This window comes from Colletotrichum truncatum (genome assembly GCF_014235925.2).
Source record: "Colletotrichum truncatum strain CMES1059 chromosome Unknown Contig_0004, whole genome shotgun sequence".
Classification (NCBI taxonomy): domain Eukaryota; kingdom Fungi; phylum Ascomycota; class Sordariomycetes; order Glomerellales; family Glomerellaceae; genus Colletotrichum; species Colletotrichum truncatum.
In genome coordinates, this window is record NW_027222401.1 from 3,782,688 (window position 1) to 3,804,876 (window position 22,189).

A 22,189-nucleotide genomic window follows, 5' to 3' on the forward strand; every position below is an offset into this window, starting at 1 on the left:
CGCGGTTAGGGCAGGGCATGTGAGAGCCCCCCTACGAAGGCGTGTGCCTCTCCTGATGACATTCACTGAAAAGTCCGACCCAACAAGACTTTTTGAAGCTGAAGGAGGATATTTCTGCTTTCCTTTGCGAGGTAGTTGAAGTAAATTCATCTTGTTCCCCGGACCAAAGAGTCGTCGGGGTCACCTATCGACGAGGTTCTAGTACCTATCTAACGACTACACAAAGTTATCACCAGCGGTTATACAACGACTCACAACCTCAGGAATCGCATATTCCTTAGTTGTCGAGGTTCTCGTCGTTCATTCAGATTCAAGGCGAACGGTTCCCTCAGGGGGCCCCTACGAAGATCGTCCCTCCAAAGAACACGAACCCCCCGCACTTCTCGCCAGATGACAGCCCACGCGCCATAAGGCACGAGTGCTATCAGAAGCATACACGAATACGAAATGAGCCGGAGTATAATGGCAGGAGCTAATACGACTACCCACATCAACCAAGCGATAAAAATGATGGATATGCGTGTGAGGCGAAGGAATTCCGCTAAATTGGCAGGCCGTTCTTCGTGGGTGATCCAGATGAGAAATGCTACAAGGAGAGTGGCTGGAGGCAGGAGGTAAGCGGTGTGAGGGATGTGAGGTAGTTGGCTGGGAAGGACAGGGAGGAAGCTGAATATGGTAAGACCGCCAAGAATCAAGACAGATAGCAGGATTTCGGTGACGACCTCGGGCAGGATAATCCGTGGCATTGTGGGTTATGCAGTTGCTTGGTTGTTAGTCAAAGGACGAGTGATGATCAGTGGGAAGCGCATGAGGGCATATATACCTCGTTGTATTGACAGAATCTTACTGCATCCTTGAAGTTCAGCGCAGCATTAGTATAATGATATTGTTCAGACAAGATTGTTGTTCTGTTATATCTTCCCATTTGACAACAAAGAGTCATTAAATTGTGAGCGAACAGATTGACAGCCTCGAGATGATAAAGAGCAACCCAGTGTATTCTTTGTTGTGGACATGGCGTTGGGCTTACTCAAAATGCAGTATTGGTTTAATGTAGATATGGTTTGTAAGAATTCTTTGACAATAATTGACTACCGTCTGTTCGGACATGTTCCATATCAGCCGAGAGAGATAGGTAGTTTGGCAAAATTCACTATCGAAACCAGTGACAACTTTGATCTAGAGCAGCCACCTTGTATTGACCCAGATTCAATCCTGAGCTCGAGCCACAAACATGCCCACGTACGTTCCCCAGCACGGTATGTGACGGCCTTAGATTTGGTGCCTCTCATTTAGCAGGCCATTGGAAACTCTTCACAAAGCTTCTTCGGATTTGAGTTGCTGTCTAATTCTCATCAAGTCTTTGTTCATAGTCAGCATGCTAGAGAACAAGGGCAGAAATCAGTCACTCACATGTCCCTCTCACCAATACTGCGTGCAGCAGCCCTACTGTAAGCCGGCTCAGTGATGATGTAATCCTTGATTACAGCAGTGCCGTTACGGAGAGCCGCAACCTGCTCGTCGGTGCAAGTGCTCAGGTCGAGGATGTAACAGAAATCCTCATACTGGGGCGGGATCTCGCTCTTGATGGAAAAGGTGTCGGATGGACCCTCGGTACTGTAGGTAAGGTTCGCCGCCGTGTCGATCCTGCCAGTGGCAATGTCTTTGTTAAACAATGCTCTGTTGAAGATACGGTAGGCGGACTCGGGCTGATATGACGGCACTGCGTGCCCTGCTTGGTAGACTCGGATGAACGACAAATTTCCGTACTGTCTGACTTGGCCGCCTTCGTAAGTGCAGTTGGTTTGGAGAGGCTGGTACCCCGCAGCGGCGAACTCCTTTTGATTTTCCCATGGAATCGCCAGGGAGACGTCTTCGCCACCAATCCAGTTGCATGCAAAATCTCTGTCGCCGTACATGAGCGAGACCTTGATACCACTATGCAGGAGATACGCAAGGTCCTCAATCCAGCCTGGTCGGGGATAATCTCCGATACCACGGAAGGCGGAAGAAGATGCGCTGGAGCTACCGCTGAAGTTGAGAGGAACACCGAGAGCAGCTTGTACGTGTCGTTGGTTGAGATATCCAGGAGTGAAGGGAGGCGGGAACAGCGTCGGGTCAACCTGAGTTACGTCGTAGTAATCTCTGCCAGATATCTCAAGGTACGGATCCCGGAGGTTGTTGGTGCACCATGTCTCGGCATCCTGGCAGATTTTGTTGACCGTAGCGTTGATACCAATGTTTTCCGGGTCATAGACGGAGGAGACCGCACGACAGGCGTCGATTTGGTCACGGCAGCCTCCTTCACGGTAGTATGCGTCGACCATCTCTGTGTAAACCGTCTCATTGACAGTCTCAATGCCGTATGTATTGTTGAAAGCCATTTCCGGGTATGACAGCCATTGTACCTGACGGTCAATACATCCATTGACAATCAAAAGAGTATCAAAGTTGAGGATATACTTTTCGCCCTCGGTGCCGTCCCAGGTTCCGTTCCGAATCTTCTCATTCTGCTCCTGGAAATAGGCTGCAAATGCTGGCCCATAGCGGCCTCCGTATGACTGAGTCGCGATACTGATGCGGTCGTCGTTGGGGTGGTAGCCAGGAAACTCCTGGAACCAGACCTGGGAGAAGTGCCATAGAGCAATAGCTGCGTTACGGCTGCCCCAACTTGTCGTGTTGCGGTTGTTGCTGGGGTAAGTACCCGTGTGAAACGTGGCATTCTGCTCAGGAATTGGACTGGATGCGTTCAAGGTCTGTACGCCACCAAAGAGGTTTCTCGTGACATTCCGCAAAGAATCGTAACTGAAGCCGACTTGAACAGGCTGGTCAATGTACAGCATATTGACTGGTACATGTTAGATGATTTCGTGTTGTGAGTTTCTTGCGGCCTACCTTTGTTATTCCATGACCACTCGCTAAGCCGCGTCGAATTGGAGTCTTCGTTGATGTAGCAAGGACCGTTCTCATTGAACAGACCCGACATTGAAGAACTTCCAGGACCGCCATTCATCCAAATGGAGAGAGGCGCATTTTCGGGGTCATGCTTGGCTTCAAAAAACCAAAAGAATGTGTTGATGTCATAGTCCTGTTCTTGACCGACACCCTCAAGAGTGCCAGGTGGTAGATGGATGTAGCCTGCGTACGACTTCACTCCTTCAGTCGTTTCACATAGGCCCGGCTTGGATCGTCAGTCACAGCTAATTAACACAAACAGAAAGCTACCTACCTCTTTGTAGCTGATGGTGATGCCTTCGTCGAACTTTGACTTCAGCACTGTCACTCCTTCAGGGTTCGGAGGGAATTGTGCCAGCGAAGAAGGAATGAGAGCTGCCACAACAGCGAGAGCCGGAAGAGAAGATCGCATCCTGCCACTTCAACGATTGAATCACGGAACTGACCACTGGACACACGCACGGAAACTCGGATCGCTCTGTTCCTCCACAACACTCGAGAAAACGACGGGAGTCTCATTTTATTTCAGTATTCTCCCCGCTTCTCTCACTATTTTGACCTTCCTACTTCGGAGTCTGGTTCACACTAACATACTATCGCTGTACACTTATGTAGATAGGTTGCACTGCCAAGGTGTCGTATCAAGTTGGCCCGGATGCCGATTTGGTCTCTCACATACTATGCAGGGGGAGATGCGGGGTTAATGGGAGAGCCGGAGGTAGCCAAGACTCGGCTACGGAACCGAGCATTCGTAGTCTGGACAGCATCATGCATTGGCCAATAATACGGCCGCCTGCCTCCTATGGTTCCCGCTTCGAATGTACCGCCAGGAACAAAACGTCCTTATCATAGTCCAACTTAATCTGGAAGTTGAGGATCTGCCCATGTATGCGTCATATCGGATGGTACTTTCACATTGCGGTTATCTCAAAAGATGCTGGTGAAGATGACCCAACACATCGGATGCCGCTTGAGCCTCAACCGTGTCCGCTAACAAGATCAATGTTAGCTGACTGAAGGGTTCTAACTTGCAATGAAAACAAACTTACGCTAATGTACCAATCCATTTGATGTTGCGGGTGCCGTAAAGCAGAATGGTGAATTTGCTGAACTTGACCAAATTTTCAAATTCGTAAATGCAATATCGAGCGTAGCACTTGAGAATCAACACGGGCATGATTCTTGGCAACGGCGGTATGCCGTCTAATCCACCCGGACCGCAAGAGCCCCACTCGGTGCCGGTTCGCCGGCGGACAACGCCGTCGTGGCATTAAACGAAACGATGCCGGAGCCGGGATTGACCTAGTGCATTCAAGATATAAGTCTTATTAATCCGGAAGTTACTTTGTGTGCCGAATCGGTGTTCAGGTTGATTTCGCCGATGCTGCCTCTAGCAGTTTAACACGAGATTGGCTTGTGATTGCGACATCTCCCAAAGAATGACGCCGCCAATTCGCGTTTCAGGGTTCCCCGCAATATCGCAACACGCGCAGAATGACGCCTTCTCAGCTTGGGATGGCAAACTAATGAAAGGCCAAGATAACCAGTAAGATACACGATATTGGTCGTCAGGTTTGTGCTGAAGGTATGCTCTCTGACAAATGGGATACACAATTCCACTGCGGTGATTGGTCTATTGTGGTGTTGTTGGTGAAATCACCTCACCAGTAGACCTCGGATGCACATTCCCGACTTAGCTGATGATTCGATGTCTCCACTAACAAGTGTTTTAGTAATGATAGGGCGCAGTGCCTTGATACCCGTGATACTCGTAAAAGCGACGATATAAACGCGCAACCCCCCACCCCGTCTGAGAAGTTGTCTTCAGATCAAACAACGAGACATCAATTTGAAAAAGTCAACATGGCCGCCGCTGCAGTTCAAACACCATTCCGCCCCGGACCCCCGGGCCAGCCAGACATTGGCTACACGCCCAACCTTGATAACTACCTAGCAAGAACCAAGCGTCGCCAAGAACAGGAGAAGTTGGACAACAAATTGCCCGAAGGATTTCCTCAAAAGCTAGAATCTGAGCTGGTTTGGGATGGCAACACCCTGGCCGAAACCTATGACTGGAACTACGTCCTAACAGATGCGGACAAGAAGGAGGTAGATGAGGCACTGCAACACTTTAAATGTGAGTGAGCATGCAGCATTCCTCGCCAGAAATCATCAAGCTTATTTCCATAAAGCGCTTGACAAACCTCTTGGTGAAATCAATCAAGAGACTTTCCCTCTGCCTAATCTCCACAACAACCTCCGTGAAATCTCAAATGAGATCCACAACGGCCACGGCTTTAAAGTCGTTCGTGGCGTTCCCGTCACCAAGTACAGCCGTGAAGAGAACGTTATTATTTATGCCGGTATCTCATCTCATGTGGCACCTGTTCGTGGACGACAAGACAACCAATTCAACGGCGAGCCTGCGGATGTCGTCCTTGCTCATATCAAGGATCTTACTAAAGTTGTCGACGCCCATAGAATCGGTGCTCCGGCGTACACTACTGAGAAGCAGGTTTTCCACACCGACGCAGGTGATGTGATTGCTCTGTTCGCTCTTGGTGAAGCAGCGGAAGGTGGCCAGAGTTACCTTTCGAGCAGCTGGTTCGTGTACAATGAGCTGGCCAGAACTAGGCCTGACTTGATCCGCACCTTGGCGGAGCCATGGAATGCTGACGAGTAAATATGCCGCGCGCAGTGATGAGGCAAGACTAAGGCAAGACTAACGTGCTAGTAGATTCGGCAAGGATGGTAGAACGTACAGCACACGACCCCTCCTACACTTTCAGCCATCAGAAGACGGCAAGCCTGAACGTCTCGTAATCCAATATGCCCGCAGGAGCTTCACCGGCTACTGGGGCTTGCCACGATCATCCGACATTCCACCAATTACCGAGGCACAAGCCGAGGCTCTTGATGCGCTTCACTTTGCGGCTGAGAAGTATGCTGCATCTCTCGACTTCCATCAGGGAGACATTCAATACGCCAACAATTTGAGCATTTTTCATGCACGAGGTGGGTTTGTCGATTCTGACGAGAAACAGTAAGTACCACGACGTAAGGAAGCCACGTAGAAATTGTCACTGACTGAGAAACCAGACGCCATCTCGTTCGACTTTGGCTTCGCGACCCTGAGAATGCTTGGAAGACGCCTGAGGCTCTGAAGGAGAGATGGGATCGCGTATACTCCGGTGTGACTCCAGAGAAGTCTGTGTTCCCCCTTGAACCGCAGATTCGGAGCGCCAGCCGAGGCGAATTTAAGCCAGAAGAAAATGCGGAGGGGAAGGCTTAGCATGAATGAAGTGGGAGTGTTAGTTGGGCTTGGTGCTTTCATGAAGAACGAACTGTGTTGAACAGCGTTGTCAATATGTGGAATTTTAGTAGTTGCACACGTATTTAGCAGAAGTTGTACGAGAGTGACGGCATATCAATAAACAGACAGCTTTCACGTCAAGTTCGAGCCGCAATTTTAGTTTTCAGCGAAGAAAATGCTCCAAAAGTCCAGAGAACGGAAGCCAAAGTACAGAATGAGGTAGGATATGGTAGCTACAACGATCAAACCTTGCAAACTACGTCTTGCTTTGCTGCAAGCACTTAGATCTGTGTATTCTGACCGTGCTGCAACTCGCCTGTCTCTAGTTGCAAGCATGTCTTTTAAAGATAGGCTCATATGTAACTCGCCAGTCGTCCATCAATAACCATCTCTGCCTGATCGATAGATCCTGAGGATATACAATATCCAAGTTTGCCCCAGCTTGAAGAAGTTCTTTTGTAAGAGATGGGAACTTTCCCGACTTGACGCCTTGCTCAAGTGCCGCACAAACCATGCCTAGTGCTGATACACCTTCTTCCCCAGGGTGGTCGACAGGAAATCCACCTTTGAGAAACCATACAACAACATCAACGTTGACCGCCTCGACGGCCCAGTGAAATGGGGTGCGTCCCTTACTATCTTTCGACATTGGATCGGCGCCTAATCCCGCTAGTAGGGTTACGCAGGCGAGGTCGTTGACGGCAACATGCAATGGCGTTACATCAACTACCCGGAGAGCATGGTGAGTCAAGGGGCGCTCGACTGGCTCAAACAGTTTGACTTACAAATGTTGGACAAACGAAAAGATTGCTTGTAGTTCGCTCCTCGCTCAATAAGGATCTGCAAACATTCAGACTTGCCTTTGCCCACTGCGACATGTAGGGCAGACAAATCATTACCGGAATGCCACTTCCATAAAGGCATTGCAGTTCGACAATCATTGATATCCGCTCCGTGGGCCAAAAGGCGAACGACGAGTTCTGTGTGTCCAGTCTCTACAGCCGCACAGAGAGGTGTCACACCATCTTTGCCCATGTAGTTGACATCTGCTCCTTCAGCGACGAGAAAATCAATCATGGCTTCCTGAGCGGCAATTCGAGGTGGCGTCGTGCGGATAAGAGCCATGAGAGGACCATGACCGAAGCTGGCATCGGCATTTATCATGACACCGCTATCGATGAGCTGTACAGCTAGATCGATGTTGAGGGCGCTACATGCAAAACAGAGACGTGAACGCTCCTCTTTAGATGCGGAGTTCGGGGTAATGGCCCAAGCGGCTACTTTCATTGCCTTCGAGAACGCGCTTATCATGGGTTTTTTCTTTCTTTCCTCGGTCACTGCCACTATCCTAGCTCTCAAGTGTTCAATATTCTTGCTGTCACAAGGACTTCCTTGCCCATACGATGATGGACTGGCCTGTTTGTTGGTTACGGGCGGGTCGTCACTTGAATAGGCTAAAGTTTTCTCGTCATCGTCATCGTTATTGCTGTCGCAGTCGGTCTTACCAGCATCATCGAACTCAGTGCCCTCTTCAGCCTTTTGTTTTTCGTGTGTGACCTGTGATACTGGATGTACTGGGCCCTCTGTGCTTGGTGACATTTCGATGCAGTCTTTTGCATAAATATTGAAATAATATCACAGTCAGACTGCAAAGTAAAGTTCTCAAAATTGGTATGGACGATAGTACCCATTTGTGAAAAACCCTCCGCATTGAAATGTTCGCCCCAAAGTAACCACATCAATTGGAGAACTGGTGCCTGAAGTGTGCCCTGCGTTCTTCAGCTGAGCTGAGATGCTTGTTTAAGTACAAGCGCCAGCGCTAACAATTAACCGTCCCACAAACCCCGTTAGGCTCGATTTTGAAGACATGGAAATGCTACTGGGCGCCACCGACAATTCAACGAATGAATGAGTGAGGGAAAGTGAGTAACCTCCATATACTGGTAGCATTCTGAGGGAATTAGTGGGTAGTCGCAGCCCCTTGGCGTAGTCGTGAGGCTACGACTTCTCAATCATTATTACTTGCGGGAAGGACAGATAACTATTTATAAACTTGGAGCTTCCATTCTATTGTTGTTCTCTTATAACCACTCCAGCATCTAATCTGAGGGGCGGTCTAATGATATTAGGTAAATACAGTGTTTCAAACCCGTAACTGAACATGGCTATTAATTAGACCTACCCAACCAATACCTCTTTGTCCCAATCAGTATTGGAACCGCCATCTGGGGTCCTTGTCGCCAGGCCAGTCGTTCAAGTCACCAATGGCATTGACCTCCTCAGCGATTGCCTCGCGCTTCTTGTTTTCTCCCTTGAGAACAAAGTACAAGATAGTACATACCACGATATTTGCGACAAGGTATCCAAGAGCGAAAGAGTGTCCCACGATATATCTTGGGCCGTCATTCGAACGATATAGCTGAGTTCCCAACACTGCACCGAGGTTTCCAATGGTGATTTGCATTGCGTTGCCGACAGCACGCTTCGTCTGACCGGACACGTTGATAGCAGGCCACGACAGGACGAGAGCGGTTGCGGGATAAATACCTCCCGCTGCGAAGAAAGTTCCGAGGTAGGAGACGCCGGGCTTGCCGGCAGGGTCACTGTTGGCGAGAAGGATGATGTAGCCAATAGCAGCAAATGCTGAAGATCCCATGATGAAGAACGCTCGGCGGCCGGTCCGTTCAGAGTAGATTGCGACAGTTAGTGTTGTGGCAAAGGCAAGAGCGTAAGGCGGAATGGTAAGGAGCTGGGCTTTGGCAGCTGTATATCCGAGGTTCTTGATGATGGTGGGCTGAGGATGTTGTTAGCTTGCTTGCGCGCTCCAAGTTGATTGACTAGCAGAGTGGCAACTTACCAAGAAGAGAGAAAAGGTGTATAGTGGCAAGCTCATGGTGTGGAATCCGAGTCCATAAAGCCAACATTTAGGGTCCTTGATTGCATCCAAGACATTGCCCCATGTGAAGCGCTCATTATGAGTTGCGTCGCTGTCTGACGCAAGTCTGGATCGTATGAAGCGTCGCTCCTTGTCGGAAAGGAAGAGAGCGGTGTCGGGATAGTTCTGGATGAACCAGTAGGCAGCGACTGCGATAACAACGGTAGCAATACCTTCCTGCTTATCGTCAGTATCGGGTTCCTATGGTTTGGATTAGGCGTACAAACCAGAATGAAGATCCATCGCCAACCGTTTTCCCATACAATGCCTTTCATATGTCCAATGCCCTATTTATGTTAGTAACTTATATGCTGGCAAACACTCAGTCACTTACCCAAGCGAGGATACCACCGAAGGCTCCAGCAAGAGAGGCCGCACTGAAGAATAGGGAAATACGGTATTGGCGTTCACGACGCTTGTACCACATCGAGAAGTAGAAAACTACACCAGGAAAGAGACCGCTTTCTGTGACACCCAGAAAGAACCGCGCAACGAAGAAACCGGCCATGTTCGTGCAGATACCCATCAGAGTTGCCACGATTCCCCAGGCAATGGTGAGTGTTGGGAGCCAAAACCGAGGGGTTGTTCTTTTGAGGATGATATTGCATGGAATCTAAGCACCAGGTTAGACAACGAAATGTTCTTATCTCCAACAGCATTGTGCCTCACTTCAAATAGGACATAACCGATAAAGTAAAGTGTCAAGCCGGTAAGATATTCGTTGCCAGCTGTGAAGGTATCAGTAAAAAGAAGATCAATATCTCGAACAGATTTAAGACTTACTCATGCCCAGGTCATCCGTGAGACCCTCAATTCTTGCGTTACCGACTGCGCTCCTGTTAACGAGGAACCTCTCCAAAAATGACCTTTCAAGGCTCACCATTGGATCTGTCAAGGAACGACAGGAGATACAAGATGCCGACAGCCGGGAGAAGCTTTGCGTCGAGCTTCCTCAGTAATGATTTCTCGTTCACGGCATCGTCCCCAATCTCGACCTCGGAAGGACTATCCGCTCCGCTTGAATCGTTGGCGGGCGCCTCAAAAGCCTTCTCGGGCGCAAGGTCAGGCTTAGGTGCGCTCATCGTGCCTAATCCCCTCGAGCTTCAATGTCAATTGGTTTCTCTGCTGTCGTTCAAGTTTTGCTGGTCTGGAAATCTCGAAATCGAATTGTGACTTCAAACGAATCCGAGTTTCACGCGGTTAATGTGTTGGGTTGAAAACTCTCTGGCCACGCGCACGGCTTTTCAATGCGGTTCCAAACAAGCAGACCAGACGGTCGGGTTCAATCTCTGCGGGCAAATAAAGATATTAGATTGGCGAACGGGGGCCACTTCGGCATTCTTCCCTTCATTTCCCCTCCTCCCCTATGTGTCACTGTGTTAACTGTATTCGCTTCACACACTGCCGTTTTCCCAGGTGTCCATGGCATCATCGGTCCATGATGACATTCTCCGGGGCCTTATTCCCTTTCCATCTTAGCTACCGTTGCAGATTGTCAGTGCCGGGTAGATTGCTCCAGCGACAGTGGATGATGAAACACAATTTCTGTTGGACGTGATTGGTTCGCCGCTCCCCATGGGTGGGATCACGACATGTTCAAGACGATGGCGACATCGCCAACTGGGCCCTCGCTTCTCCCCAACTTTCTCCAAATGGACCCCCAATTGTTGATTTTGGGTGAGAAATTGGCTCGCTTGGCAACTTTAAAGATGAACCCTCACGGTCATTTTTACTCGGCTAAAAATCTTGTTTCTCCGCGCACTCGTCTTAGTCTCTGGCACTGCCGGGCAATTCTCCGCTTGTGTGTGAGGTACCCTCCGAGGTATCGGCCTCGGTCGGTCGGGTGTTCGGCCCCACTTCAGTCACGGTGTCCCTTGGTCCCCACAAATGCCGAAGTTCTAGTAGGGCGACCTCAGGTGTTACGGACGTTAACTAAACCCGACGTTGGATAATCTTGTGCCATGATTCTATTGTTTGATATTATTCGACATTATCAGCACAGGCAACGATACAAGGGGGGTGTTACGTTTTGTCATGCGAACCTGAGAATATCCACGTATTGACATTAAACCAACCCGAAGGCATGAAACTATGCAGAGCTGAGTATGGTGAGTGGTGAGAAGCTGGTACATTCAGACTGAGATATCAGTTCTAGTCAAGATGGCAACATAACGAGCAAAGTTTTCCAACACCAAATTTCAATTGTCTAATATACAGCTACCTTTTTTGTCCTTTTTCCTTACGTTTAACCAATGAGCGACCTTTATCACATAATAAAACCGTCTAAAAGAGTGTGTACCAAGAGCAAACAGAACCTTCATCATCATCACCGCAACCATTTGTCCTAATATCTCCCAGATCTCAAACAAGCAACCCAATAATGACATTGCACAAGCGGGACCAAGTTATGCAAGTGCTCGCTGAGTCGCGGCCAGGTCAATGATCCGCCGGTAACAGGCAGAACCTTTTCAAGTGGGTGATAAGCTTAGCAAGCAATGTCGAAGGCGACAAAAGTCTGGCCATTGGCGCGAGGGGGGAGGCTGGAAGCGGCAACGTTGAACAGACGGCACTGGACCGGCTCGTTGGCGGAAGGCTTGCCAAACTCGATACTACGAACTCTGTTAGTTTCTTTGGTGATATCAGAGATACAATTATAAACTTACGCCTTGCAGCCAGTAGTCTGGCGGCACAGAGCCAAGCAGTCATCTTGAGACTGAACATCCTGACGGCTCAAGAGAGGAGTAGGGTTGCTACTGGCTGGGCCAGCAGGAGCGGCGCCGCAGACGTTGGCGCGCTTCTTGGGCTGCTGGTTGTTGTTGTTCTGGCCAGCTTGACCGTTCTGGTTGTTCTGTCCGTTGTTGTTGCCGTTGTTTCCGTTGTTGCCATTGTTGTTATTGTTCTTAGCAGGGGCAGTGGTAGGGACACCGGTACAAGCTTTGTCAAAGACTACCAGGTTGGCATTGCTCTGAGGGGGGACCTGAGCAGCCGCGACGGCGTACAGGAAGCACTGAGGAGTGGTCCCGGTTGTAGGAAGGCCAAAGACAAAGCTCTTGCAACCAGAGTCGGCCTCGCAAAGCTTCTTGCAGGCATCAGCAGTGGCGGCAGCGGGCTGGGAGCGCGGGGTAACGTTGGCGTTGGTAGGCCCGGCAGGAGCAGTGTTGCAAACGTCAGCGCGAAGGGAGAGAGGGCCAGCCTGGGCGGCGGCGATGAAAGCGATGACGGTGGCGATGGTGAACTGCATTTTGACTGTTGTTGGTTGAGCGAAAGCGAAAGATGCTGAAACAGCTAGTTGGGCAAAAAGTGAAAGATGATTGGAAGTGATTGAAGAGTGAACTGATTGATGGTGGTGAAGAACAAGAGAGTTTGATTCCGAGGGGGTGAAGGCTGTCTTTTATGTTCGAGATGATCCCCTTTTTCATCACCCTTTCCAACTATTCCCAATCGATATCTACAAACATTCACACAGATGGTGCATTCAACGGAGAGTCTGACGACGCAGCTGATGCGTCGCAACACTGCCTACCTTCGGCAAACGTGGGCAGGACATGATCGTCATCTAGGATGCTACACAGTCAACGGTAGGCCTTCGTCAAGGCGTCAATGGGTCGCTATTCGCTATCTCAACGGGGGCCATTACTATGACTTCAACCTGACGTTTGATGTTTCGGCAGTTTACTTGGGGTCTACAGCCCAACGAGCCTCGATATTTTCCGCGATGTGGGGAAAATTCTAGAAACGTCAAGGGTTCAACTGGCATCTTCATGCGATGAAGCAAATTCTCCTTGATCTTTTCCCCTGTGGCTGGAGTATTCCGGGAATCCCCTCTACCGTCAGACCTCATGAAACTGAGGCTGAGGGCTGGGGCAAGCCCGACGCCAGCCCCTATAATGCTCGCTGGCTTGAAATGATACTTAGACGGGTCGTCGATACGTAACAGGCGAAGGCTTGCCTAACCGACAGCCAAACATCTGGCACTACAGCCATTGCGCCGCAAAAAGGGAGGCTCAGAAGCCAAGCATGAAGTTCAATCTTAATGTTACGGCCAGCTAGTGACAGTAGGGTTTCTGCTAACAGAAGTTGAGGCTACGATACTAACAATAGGTCTTGCGTCGTATACAGGTATGTCGTACTGGTAGATCGAGGGTTAGGGTAAGGTGATCAGTCTTACACTAGGTAACGAGGTATAGTAATATCACAAACTGTGAGCTAAGCTGAAAGTCATCGAGGATGAATTACAAGTTGATTGCTGAAGAACTATCTAGAGGGCTTGAGCAGGTGCTCAAGTCCTGGTCTATATACAAGTCCCGTTTCCCAAGGCCGACGTCCGCGTCGTCGCTTGCCGATATCTCGATTGTCGGCAGCCGACATGCCAAGAGTCGTATCTCTTATTCCTTTCTTATCATCACGTGACTTGAACATAGTTCTTCCTTTTCCGGCGGGGCGACCCTTGTCCCTTCCGTCGCCTGCATATATCTTGTCTCTAGCCGCTGTCCTCGAGTGGGGCTAGTTTCTCTGTTAGGCATACTTAACGGGTCGTAACACTTAAAACCGACCTTGCAGGCCTGCTTGCGACGGGGCGCTGGTACAGCCATGGCATTTTCCCGGGGTGCTGCGGGAGGCGGGGATACCCCTGACACGCGTCGCTCCAAGCTTTGCGGCTCCCGACGCCAGTTCCCCCACATTCCAGAACCATTCCATCAAACAACCAATTCGGGTGTTCAGGGGTGATTTTCAGGGGTGCGTTTTTTGACATTCTTCCTCCTGAATAGTTTACTCGACATGGATATCCTTCAAGTGATGTGGGCTCATGTTGCCAGGCATTCGCGGTCTTCTGCCCTATTCAAGCCTTTTGGGGGATTTTATTCACGGGGAAGAAGCCGGTTTGAGGCATAGGAATGCTTTCAGTTTTTCCTGTCACAGGTGCCAAAAACCCCGAAAATTATGCTTCTAACTCTTTTGGTTTTAAGGCATGAAAGCTAAGCCGGGGAGCTTTCGAACGAGCAGCCCTGTCTATATCACAAAAACAACTTTGTTCAATATTCAAGTGCGGGGCAGCCCTCGTGAGGCTGAGTTGCCGTGTTTGACGATGCCGTTTTCGTTGATTCTTGATCAACGGTTATTGGTCAAACAGTGAAGGTGACGAAGCTGTCCATTGGGGGCTGAATGGCTCTTCAAGTGGACCTGGTGAACGGCACATATGGGTGACGGGAGTGAAGTTGGTCGGTAAAGCATGACGATAAAGATATCCTTTCAGCGTCGTAATCAGAGTAAAAATAGACCTTTATTTGGGTGTAGGATTTTGGGCCGTTATTGCGGGCGAGCGAAAGTCCACGGTTGTAAAAGAAAATGAGGATCATCCTCAGTTTCCACCACAGATGCTGTGGGGCCTTGAGGTTCTGATGGCATGAATCGCGTGAGCTGTCTTTGAGGACAAAACTCAATTAGACAGCACGCAACTCTACTATGCATAGCGTTGGTGAATGTATTACTATGTTGTTAAATTCTTTCGCTCTTTTTTTAACTCGATGAAGAAAACTTGTGCAGTTGGTCTCATTCTTGCGGTGTACGGCATTCTTAGCGTCTTGGCGAGTATCCGTGCATGGTTCAGTCATGGATTCATATGCATATCATGAAAACACATTAAATGACTATGATAGCAAGTACTGTTAGCTCCGAAGTATCATTCATGTTAAGAAAATGGATAAAAGAACACTTCGATACACTCCAGTGCTCTTGCAAGAGGGGCTCCTGCAAAGGGGAAAAGTATAGGTGATCACAAGAACGTAACAGAGGTGATTCTACAACTGGTTACTTTCCAGAGGCTGCCGTTTCTAGATGGAGAAACTTTGTGTGTGTGGGTTGCAGTGAATATTCTCTGCAGAATATTCGGCAACTCAGCTTGCCGGACAGCTATCAACGGAAGCAGGCATTTCAGGAATGTGGATAGTATCATAAAGCTAGCCGAACTTCAAAAGTGTGTGGCGTTACTCCGTACTTGAGGCAAAGCGAGTATTTCATATGCTGCAGAGTGGGCAGAACTGGGGCTGAGACAGTTATACCTGAACTTGGCTTTTAAACGGTTGTACGATCGTGAGAAATCTTAGAGCCACCATTGAAAGATCATTTGGCATTGATCTTCTAGGCTTAGATATGGACTATGATACCTTTTTTGAATACGCACTATTTGTTGGCATTCCATTGGAACATTAGCTTATGGAAAAGTAATTATTGCTCTTCGTGTATGAAACTTGATCTATGGAATACACAAATGAAACCCAATTCGCCTGTACCCATTCTTTATCGCAGACTCAAGGAAACCCACGCTCAACCCAACGCGTTCGTGATGATATCGGATACATGAGATTTAGACACCCGAGTCCTCCTGCTCAATGGAGTACTCCTCCTGGAAAGTGCTCCAGTCAGAGCAGACATTGTTCAGCGCAGTGGAGTTGGTGAGGGCGGAAATCTCGCTGTAACGCTCGACGAACTGCATGGAGAAGCCCTCGGATGTGTGCCAGCCAATGTGGCAGTGCATGAGCCAGGCACCCGGGTTGTCGGTCTCCCAGGCCATGACGAGGTATCCGGAAGCGGGCAGCAGGGCCGTGTCTCTTCTGGGAGGGTTGCTGGTGTTGAGGGTGACGGAGCTGGAGTAGGTACCGGAACCCTGAGCCAGGATGAAGAAGTCGTGGCCGTGCAAGTGAATGGGGTGGGGGACGGCAAGAGTGGTCTCCACGACGAAGTAGACCCACTGGCCGGCCTCGCTGAGTTTGATGACGGCGTCGTCGGTTTCCCAGCTGGTGGTGCCGTTGACGATTTGCTGCAGGGTCGGGCTGGCCCAGTCGACGAGCATGCTGGTGCTGTTGAGGTACCACTTGAAGAGGCCGGCGGAGTTCTTGCCAACAGTAGCGCTCTCAAGATCGTCCCAGTTAGCGTCGGAGACGGTCTTGGAGAGGTAGGGCACGAGGTTGTCAGTCTCGTCATCGCAGCTGTCGGTGTAGTCATAGCTGGTAGTGGTGGGCGTGTCGACTGTGCCGTAAGACACGATGCCCTTGATGTTGTCAGTGCTATCGTTGTCCGAGCAAGCAGATTGGGGGATGGCACGCATCCAGAAGTTGTCGGCCGTGCTGGCCTGATCAGCGGTGACGATGATGTCGTAGCGCTGGCCCATGCTCATGTCGAGGACAGTGGTGTTGTACGGCTCAATGGGGACCAAGTCAGCGGCGATGACTTGCATGGTGTGGTTATCGATGAGGGTGTGGTCAAGGCGACCATTGGGGGGGGGGGATAACCTGACCAATTACCCACTTATTTAAATGAATTATAGGTCTATCTGACCAATTTTATGATTAGCTATATTAAGGTGAAGTAGGTCTACCTGACTATGGAATTTTTAATCGGTTAGGTATATAGACTAGTTACTAATTACGTCCTACTACTGATTAGGGTATATACCCTATATTAATATTTAAATCCCTATTCTATTCTGATTTTCTTCCTTTTCCCTCCGTAACCTTTTTAAATTATATACGCCCCCCCCCCCTAGCATACCGATTCCTAATTACTTCCGAATTAGTTTAGAAATCCGATATTATGCCTTTATATAAGGATTCTATAAGTATAATAAAATCGGTTTAGGATTGATTTAGAACTGATTTAGAATTAGGATGATTATAAGACTTATAAAGAAGGTTTTCTTTAAAGTAGTAAGAACTACCGTATAGAAGATCTTCCTCCTTTTAAGTTTAATAAGGTAAGTAATTTAGAAGCGATTCTATAATGATTTAGAAATAGTTCTAAATCGATTTAGGCTAGCGAAGTTAAGCTTACCCCTAGCAAACTTTACTACTACTAAGGTAGTAGATTTAGTAGTATTACGTATACTAAGGTAATTTAGAATTAGTTCCGGATTAGTTTAGAACTAATTTCGAATCGATTAGATAAAACGGTTTTTAAATAAGTCGAACTTTAAGAACTATATTAAGAAGTATAAGCTTAATAAGGTCTTAGCTAAGGTTAAAAGCTATAAGTTTAATACAAACTTTATTAAGGAGAATAATAATATAGCTAGTAAGTAATTCTAAACTAATTCTATACTAATTCTAAACTAGTTCTAAACTAATTATAAATAGAATTTTATAACTATATCTATAATATTGCTATTAGCGCTTACGATAATAGTAAGCTATAAACTCTTTCTAAGAAATAGAAAGTATAAACCCTTCCCCCTCTTCTTACTATACTTACGTATAAGCAAGGTAACTAAACTATAGTAAGTAATTCTTAATCGATCTAGAATCTTTTTAAAACCTATTCTAAATCGATTTTATAATAAATTAACTTTACTAAAATACGTCGCGCTACTAGCTTCCTTACTAAAAGTAAGTATACCTACTATACTACTACTTATAATACTAGTAAGTTTAGAATTAGTTTTAAAATAGTTTAGAACTAATTATAAATCGATTTAAAATATCTTCTTACCTTTCGTAATTAAGAATATAAAGTCTAGGCTTGCTTTAAAGATAATAAAGAAGATAAGGCTTAAATTAATTTAGGATCGGTTTAGAACTAGTTTAAGACTTCTTTCGAAACCGATTTAGAACTGCTTTAGAATTAATTCTTTATAAATACCTAGGGCGTTTAGTTTTTAAGCTTTTTTTTAAAAAAGCATTTCTAAATTAATATAGAAATAATTTAGAATCGATTTTCTACCTATCTTATATACTATTAAAGTCTTAACCTTTTCCGCTACTTTGCTAACTTTAGTTCTTTTTCTTATAGTTTAAGCTTTTATTTTTTAATTAGAAGTTTTCTTACTTCTAATTCTAATCGCTTTTCTTCTAATTCTAGACTTTGCTTTTATAAGTTAAAGTCATCTTGTTATTGTTGGAACGGTAGGTAGGAATCTCGTAGATAGTACGATATCCTTATAACAGGGTATTAGAGTAAGGGAACTTGTACTTATGAAGTAGGGCTTTAATAGTAAAGAATGTATAGGCTTATATTGAAGCTGAGTTGGTTGAGGAACTAATAGCTAGCTAAGGGAGAGAATTAGGCTAGTTATATAGTAGTATAACGTCGCCTATAATAGCTAATATAGGAAGCTATAAGCTAGGTTTAGTATACGTAAGTATATACGTCAGCTAGCTTATAAAGCAGCTTATAAATCAGACTAGAATCTTCTTTAACTAAATAGACTTTTAGATAAGGTTAAAGAGAGTATTCCATAGGGATCTGAATGTCATATGTTTAAACTAGCAAGCAGCCATTCTTAGCTAGTTACTTTTGTAAGTCCTACTAAGTCTTAGATAAGACTAAATAGGATAAATAAGTAAAATAGAAGTATAATATACTTATACTTCTAACAGTTATCCCTATCTAATTTCGTTTCTTAAGTTAGAAATAAATATTTTTTAAAAAGTATTTAACTTAATAACCTTAGAAGATAAAGTATAGGAAAGACGAGGGGATCGATTCCGAATCGCTTTTAAAAGACTTCGGGATCGATTTAGAATTAAGGATAGACTTCTTAAATTAATACCCTTTAAGGGACTAGACGTAAAGAGTCGGGTTAATAAAAGCCTTTTAATATGTTTATTATCTAGTTACTTATAAGATTCCTTTTAGTATTAGCGTTTAAGTTTTAAAATAATTTAGAAATAATTATTAATAAATATTAAAGTATTTTTAACTTATATAAACGGCTTATAGCTATATTATAATAGCTAATAATAGAAATATCTTTTTAAGAAAGCCGGATTCTTAGTATTATAAATACTATATCCTGCTTTAAAAGATAGCGATCGTATTCTATATATCTAAGTACTTTTAAATTAGTTCTTAACGTATTCTAAACTAATTCCGAATTAATTTAGAAGGGATTCTAAACTTACTTCTAGATATATATAAGTAATAGTAAATACCGATTACTTTAAGTATATAAGGCTTTATATAAAACCTTAATAGTATTTATATTAAGTATAAATTAACTCTAATCTAATAAGGGGATTTTAAAGTAGTTTTAATTAAGTCTAGCTATAATTGTTTTTTAGGCTTTATATTAAGCTTATGCTTTTATTTAAGGTTTAGCTAAGTAAATTAGTTCCTAAGTAATTCTAAAGCGATTCGGAAGCGATATAGAATTAATCCTTACTCTTAAATGCTTAACATAAAGCAAAATAGTCTTCTAAGGAATAGTAGAATAGTAGGCTATATATTTAATTCTATAGAGAGTCAGGGCTACGGTCTTCTATATAGTATGCCTTAATCCTTCGTTAGAAATAAATTAAATAGAAGTATATAGAGCGTTTAACCTGCTATGCTTATAGTTTATGCTCTAGGTTATATTCTAAAGATAGATATTTCCTAAACCCTAGATAATTAGTTATAAATCGGTTCTAAATCGGTTTAGAAACTATTAAGAACCTATACTAATAAGGTTTTTATAGTCTTAATTAATTATAATACTTAGTAAACCCTTACTATAAAGGTATTTCTACTTAACTTTATATCTAAATTTCTTATAAAGTAGTTTAAATATAATTATATATATCTACTAATATATTTTTATACTTTTAGAATTAGTAAAAACTCGGATAAGTAGAATTATTAAAATAGTTAGGAATCTATTAAGAATCCGTTCTAAATCGATTTAGAAGCGATTACGTACCTTTCGAAGATATCGAATTATACTATCCCTAAATAACCTTAACTTCCTCCTTTCTAGCTAGATATTTATAGTTTATATCTACTTAGAAAGTATTAAAAGCCTCTTTCTTCTATAATTTAGCTTGTTTTATATAAAATATAATATATAGGTATATATTGCTATTATTATTAAAGTACTAAATATACTATAAGTAAATTAGTATTAAACCTACTTAGAACCGATTTAGAATTACTTTATACCCGAATTTAACGCCTAGTTTAAGTATACTAGTATTTATACTAAATCGCTAGACGTAAATAGCTTGCTAAAAAGCTAATTGCTTTTTATTTATAGATAATTAAGCGTAAGAAGTCTATATTTACTAGACTTTAATAAACGCTTATAATAGTCTAGCTATTATAAGTATTATAGAATTCCTAAAGTTTATAAGATTATAGGAATATATTTAGAATTAATACTAAATTAGTTTTAAATCGGTTTAGAAACGATTTTAAAAAGATTCTTACTTAACCTTGTTTTAGGTTAATTAATCTTCTAGACTACTTATTATAGCCTAGATATAATACTAGCTAAGGCTTTAACTAGTAATAGTAGTAGATATAAATAAACCTTATAAGAAGTTAGAAGAATAACTAAGGTAGCTTCTAGATTAAGCAAGACTTAGAAGTTTTATTTTACTAAATACGTAATTTAAAGAATTATTTTAGGAACGATATAATTAGCGTCTAGATTGATTTAGAATTAGTTAGGAACCTATTTAGAATCGATTTAATACTAATTTACTTATTATATCGTATAATTCTTTTCTTATTACTAGTAAAAAGATAATAGCTATTAGTAAGTGTTGGAACGGTAGGTAGGAATCTCGTAGATAGTACGATATCCTTATAACAGGGTATTAGAGTAAGGGAACTTGTACTTATGAAGTAGGGCTTTAATAGTAAAGAATGTATAGGCTTATATTGAAGCTGAGTTGGTTGAGGAACTAATAGCTAGCTAAGGGAGAGAATTAGGCTAGTTATATAGTAGTATAACGTCGCTTATAATAGCTAATATAGGAAGCTATAAGCTAGGTTTAGTATACGTAAGTATATACGTCAACTAGCTTATAAAGCAGCTTATAAATCAGACTAGAATCTTCTTTAACTAAATAGACTTTTAGATAAGGTTAAAGAGAGTATTCCATAGGGATCTGAATGTCATATGTTTAAACTAGCAAGCAGCCATTCTTAGCTAGTTACTTTTGTAAGTCCTACTAAGTCTTAGATAAGACTAAATAGGATAAATAAGTAAAATAAAAGTATAATATACTTATACTTCTAACAGTAAGGGAGCTTTCTTTTATACTTCCCCCTTAAAGTATAGTTTTAATTAGAAGTAAATATAGTTAGAATTCGATTAGAAGAAAGCTAATATAATAGTTTTCTCCTTAAAGACTTTATAACTAATAGATATAGTAGGCTATAATCTAGGAAGTTCTTAGAATATACTAAAGTAATTCCGAATTAGTTCTAAATTAATTCTTAATCTATTTAGAAAGGCTTTTTACTTTATACTTTATATTAACTATTTCAAAACTATATCTTTTTATAAATAGTTAGTAAGTAATATATTATTAGAAACGTTTTATCTATGCTTATGCCTATCTATTTATAAATATTAGTATATTATTTCTAAAAAGGTTTTAAACCTATTTAGAATCGATTCTAAATGCTTACGAAACTACTTTCTATTTAAGATTATATTATAATACTTTTATTCGTAATACTTTAATACTTTATAAGATTTCTAAAATAACTTTCTAATACTTTTAATATAGAAGATTTTAATTAAAATAAGAATATGCCTTTCTACTTATATAAGTATAAGTTAAATATAAATAAATAGTATTTTAAAAAAATACTAAAGTTGTTTGTTTTAATAGGAATTACTAAGCATAGTTATACTAAATTGTTACGGCCAGCTAACTGACAGTGGGTTTGTGTTAACAGTAAGCCAGGGATTGAGAGTAGTAACAGTCGTTCCGTGGTCCTGGTCGAATAGATCGTAGATCTTCAAAGGTCTTGGTGATCAGTCAAGGCCTCAACAAGAGTCGTAGAGTAGTCGTCACTTAGGTATAGCTGAAAGTACCGGTTAGGGTAATCACAAAGTTGATTGCTGAAGAGCTATGGAAGTCTGTCCTCGAGCCCGGCTCGAGTCCATCCTATATACAAGTCCTGAACGGTCCTCCTTATCTTGGCTATGTTGGATATTTGACATATCCAACATATCCGGGGATCGGTTGGATATTTGACATATCCAACATATCCGGGGATCG

At 43.9% G+C, this 22,189-nt stretch overlaps 6 protein-coding genes across 6 annotated transcripts; 1 reads left to right on the forward strand and 5 right to left on the reverse strand.

Annotated features, from left to right (window-relative positions):
• Positions 1 to 1,345: 1,345 nt before the first annotated feature.
• Positions 1,346 to 3,367, reverse strand: CTRU02_207782 (carboxypeptidase s1; the record flags this gene model as incomplete). The annotated part of the gene is made up of 4 exons (XM_036727359.1): positions 1,346 to 1,361; positions 1,414 to 2,848; positions 2,896 to 3,181; positions 3,230 to 3,367. The coding sequence occupies 4 exons, from the start codon at positions 3,365 to 3,367 to the stop codon at positions 1,346 to 1,348; spliced, it is 1,875 nt and encodes a 624-aa protein (XP_036580725.1).
• A 1,451-nt stretch (positions 3,368 to 4,818) lies between these two features.
• On the forward strand, positions 4,819 to 6,247 carry CTRU02_207783 (taurine catabolism dioxygenase family protein; the record flags this gene model as incomplete). The annotated part of the gene is made up of 4 exons (XM_036727358.1): positions 4,819 to 5,092; positions 5,148 to 5,634; positions 5,693 to 5,998; positions 6,055 to 6,247. 4 exons carry the CDS (start codon positions 4,819 to 4,821, stop codon positions 6,245 to 6,247), a joined length of 1,260 nt encoding a protein of 419 aa, XP_036580724.1.
• A 343-nt stretch (positions 6,248 to 6,590) lies between these two features.
• On the reverse strand, positions 6,591 to 7,555 carry CTRU02_207784 (ankyrin repeat domain-containing protein 52; the record flags this gene model as incomplete). Its single annotated transcript, XM_036727357.2, has 2 exons — positions 6,591 to 6,994; positions 7,054 to 7,555. 2 exons carry the CDS (start codon positions 7,553 to 7,555, stop codon positions 6,591 to 6,593), a joined length of 906 nt encoding a protein of 301 aa, XP_036580723.2.
• Positions 7,556 to 8,474: 919 nt separating this feature from the next.
• On the reverse strand, positions 8,475 to 10,285 carry CTRU02_207785 (major facilitator superfamily transporter; the record flags this gene model as incomplete). The annotated part of the gene is made up of 7 exons (XM_036727356.1): positions 8,475 to 9,062; positions 9,126 to 9,380; positions 9,431 to 9,490; positions 9,538 to 9,816; positions 9,873 to 9,931; positions 9,987 to 10,031; positions 10,084 to 10,285. 7 exons carry the CDS (start codon positions 10,283 to 10,285, stop codon positions 8,475 to 8,477), a joined length of 1,488 nt encoding a protein of 495 aa, XP_036580722.1.
• A 1,403-nt stretch (positions 10,286 to 11,688) lies between these two features.
• Positions 11,689 to 12,444, reverse strand: CTRU02_207786 (uncharacterized protein; the record flags this gene model as incomplete). The annotated part of the gene is made up of 2 exons (XM_036727355.1): positions 11,689 to 11,812; positions 11,867 to 12,444. The coding sequence occupies 2 exons, from the start codon at positions 12,442 to 12,444 to the stop codon at positions 11,689 to 11,691; spliced, it is 702 nt and encodes a 233-aa protein (XP_036580721.1).
• Positions 12,445 to 15,567: 3,123 nt separating this feature from the next.
• CTRU02_207787 (laccase-1 precursor) lies at positions 15,568 to 16,437 on the reverse strand (the record flags this gene model as incomplete). The annotated part of the gene is made up of 1 exon (XM_036727354.2): positions 15,568 to 16,437. One exon carries the CDS (start codon positions 16,435 to 16,437, stop codon positions 15,568 to 15,570), a length of 870 nt encoding a protein of 289 aa, XP_036580720.2.
• Between the last annotated feature and the right edge of the window lie 5,752 nt (positions 16,438 to 22,189).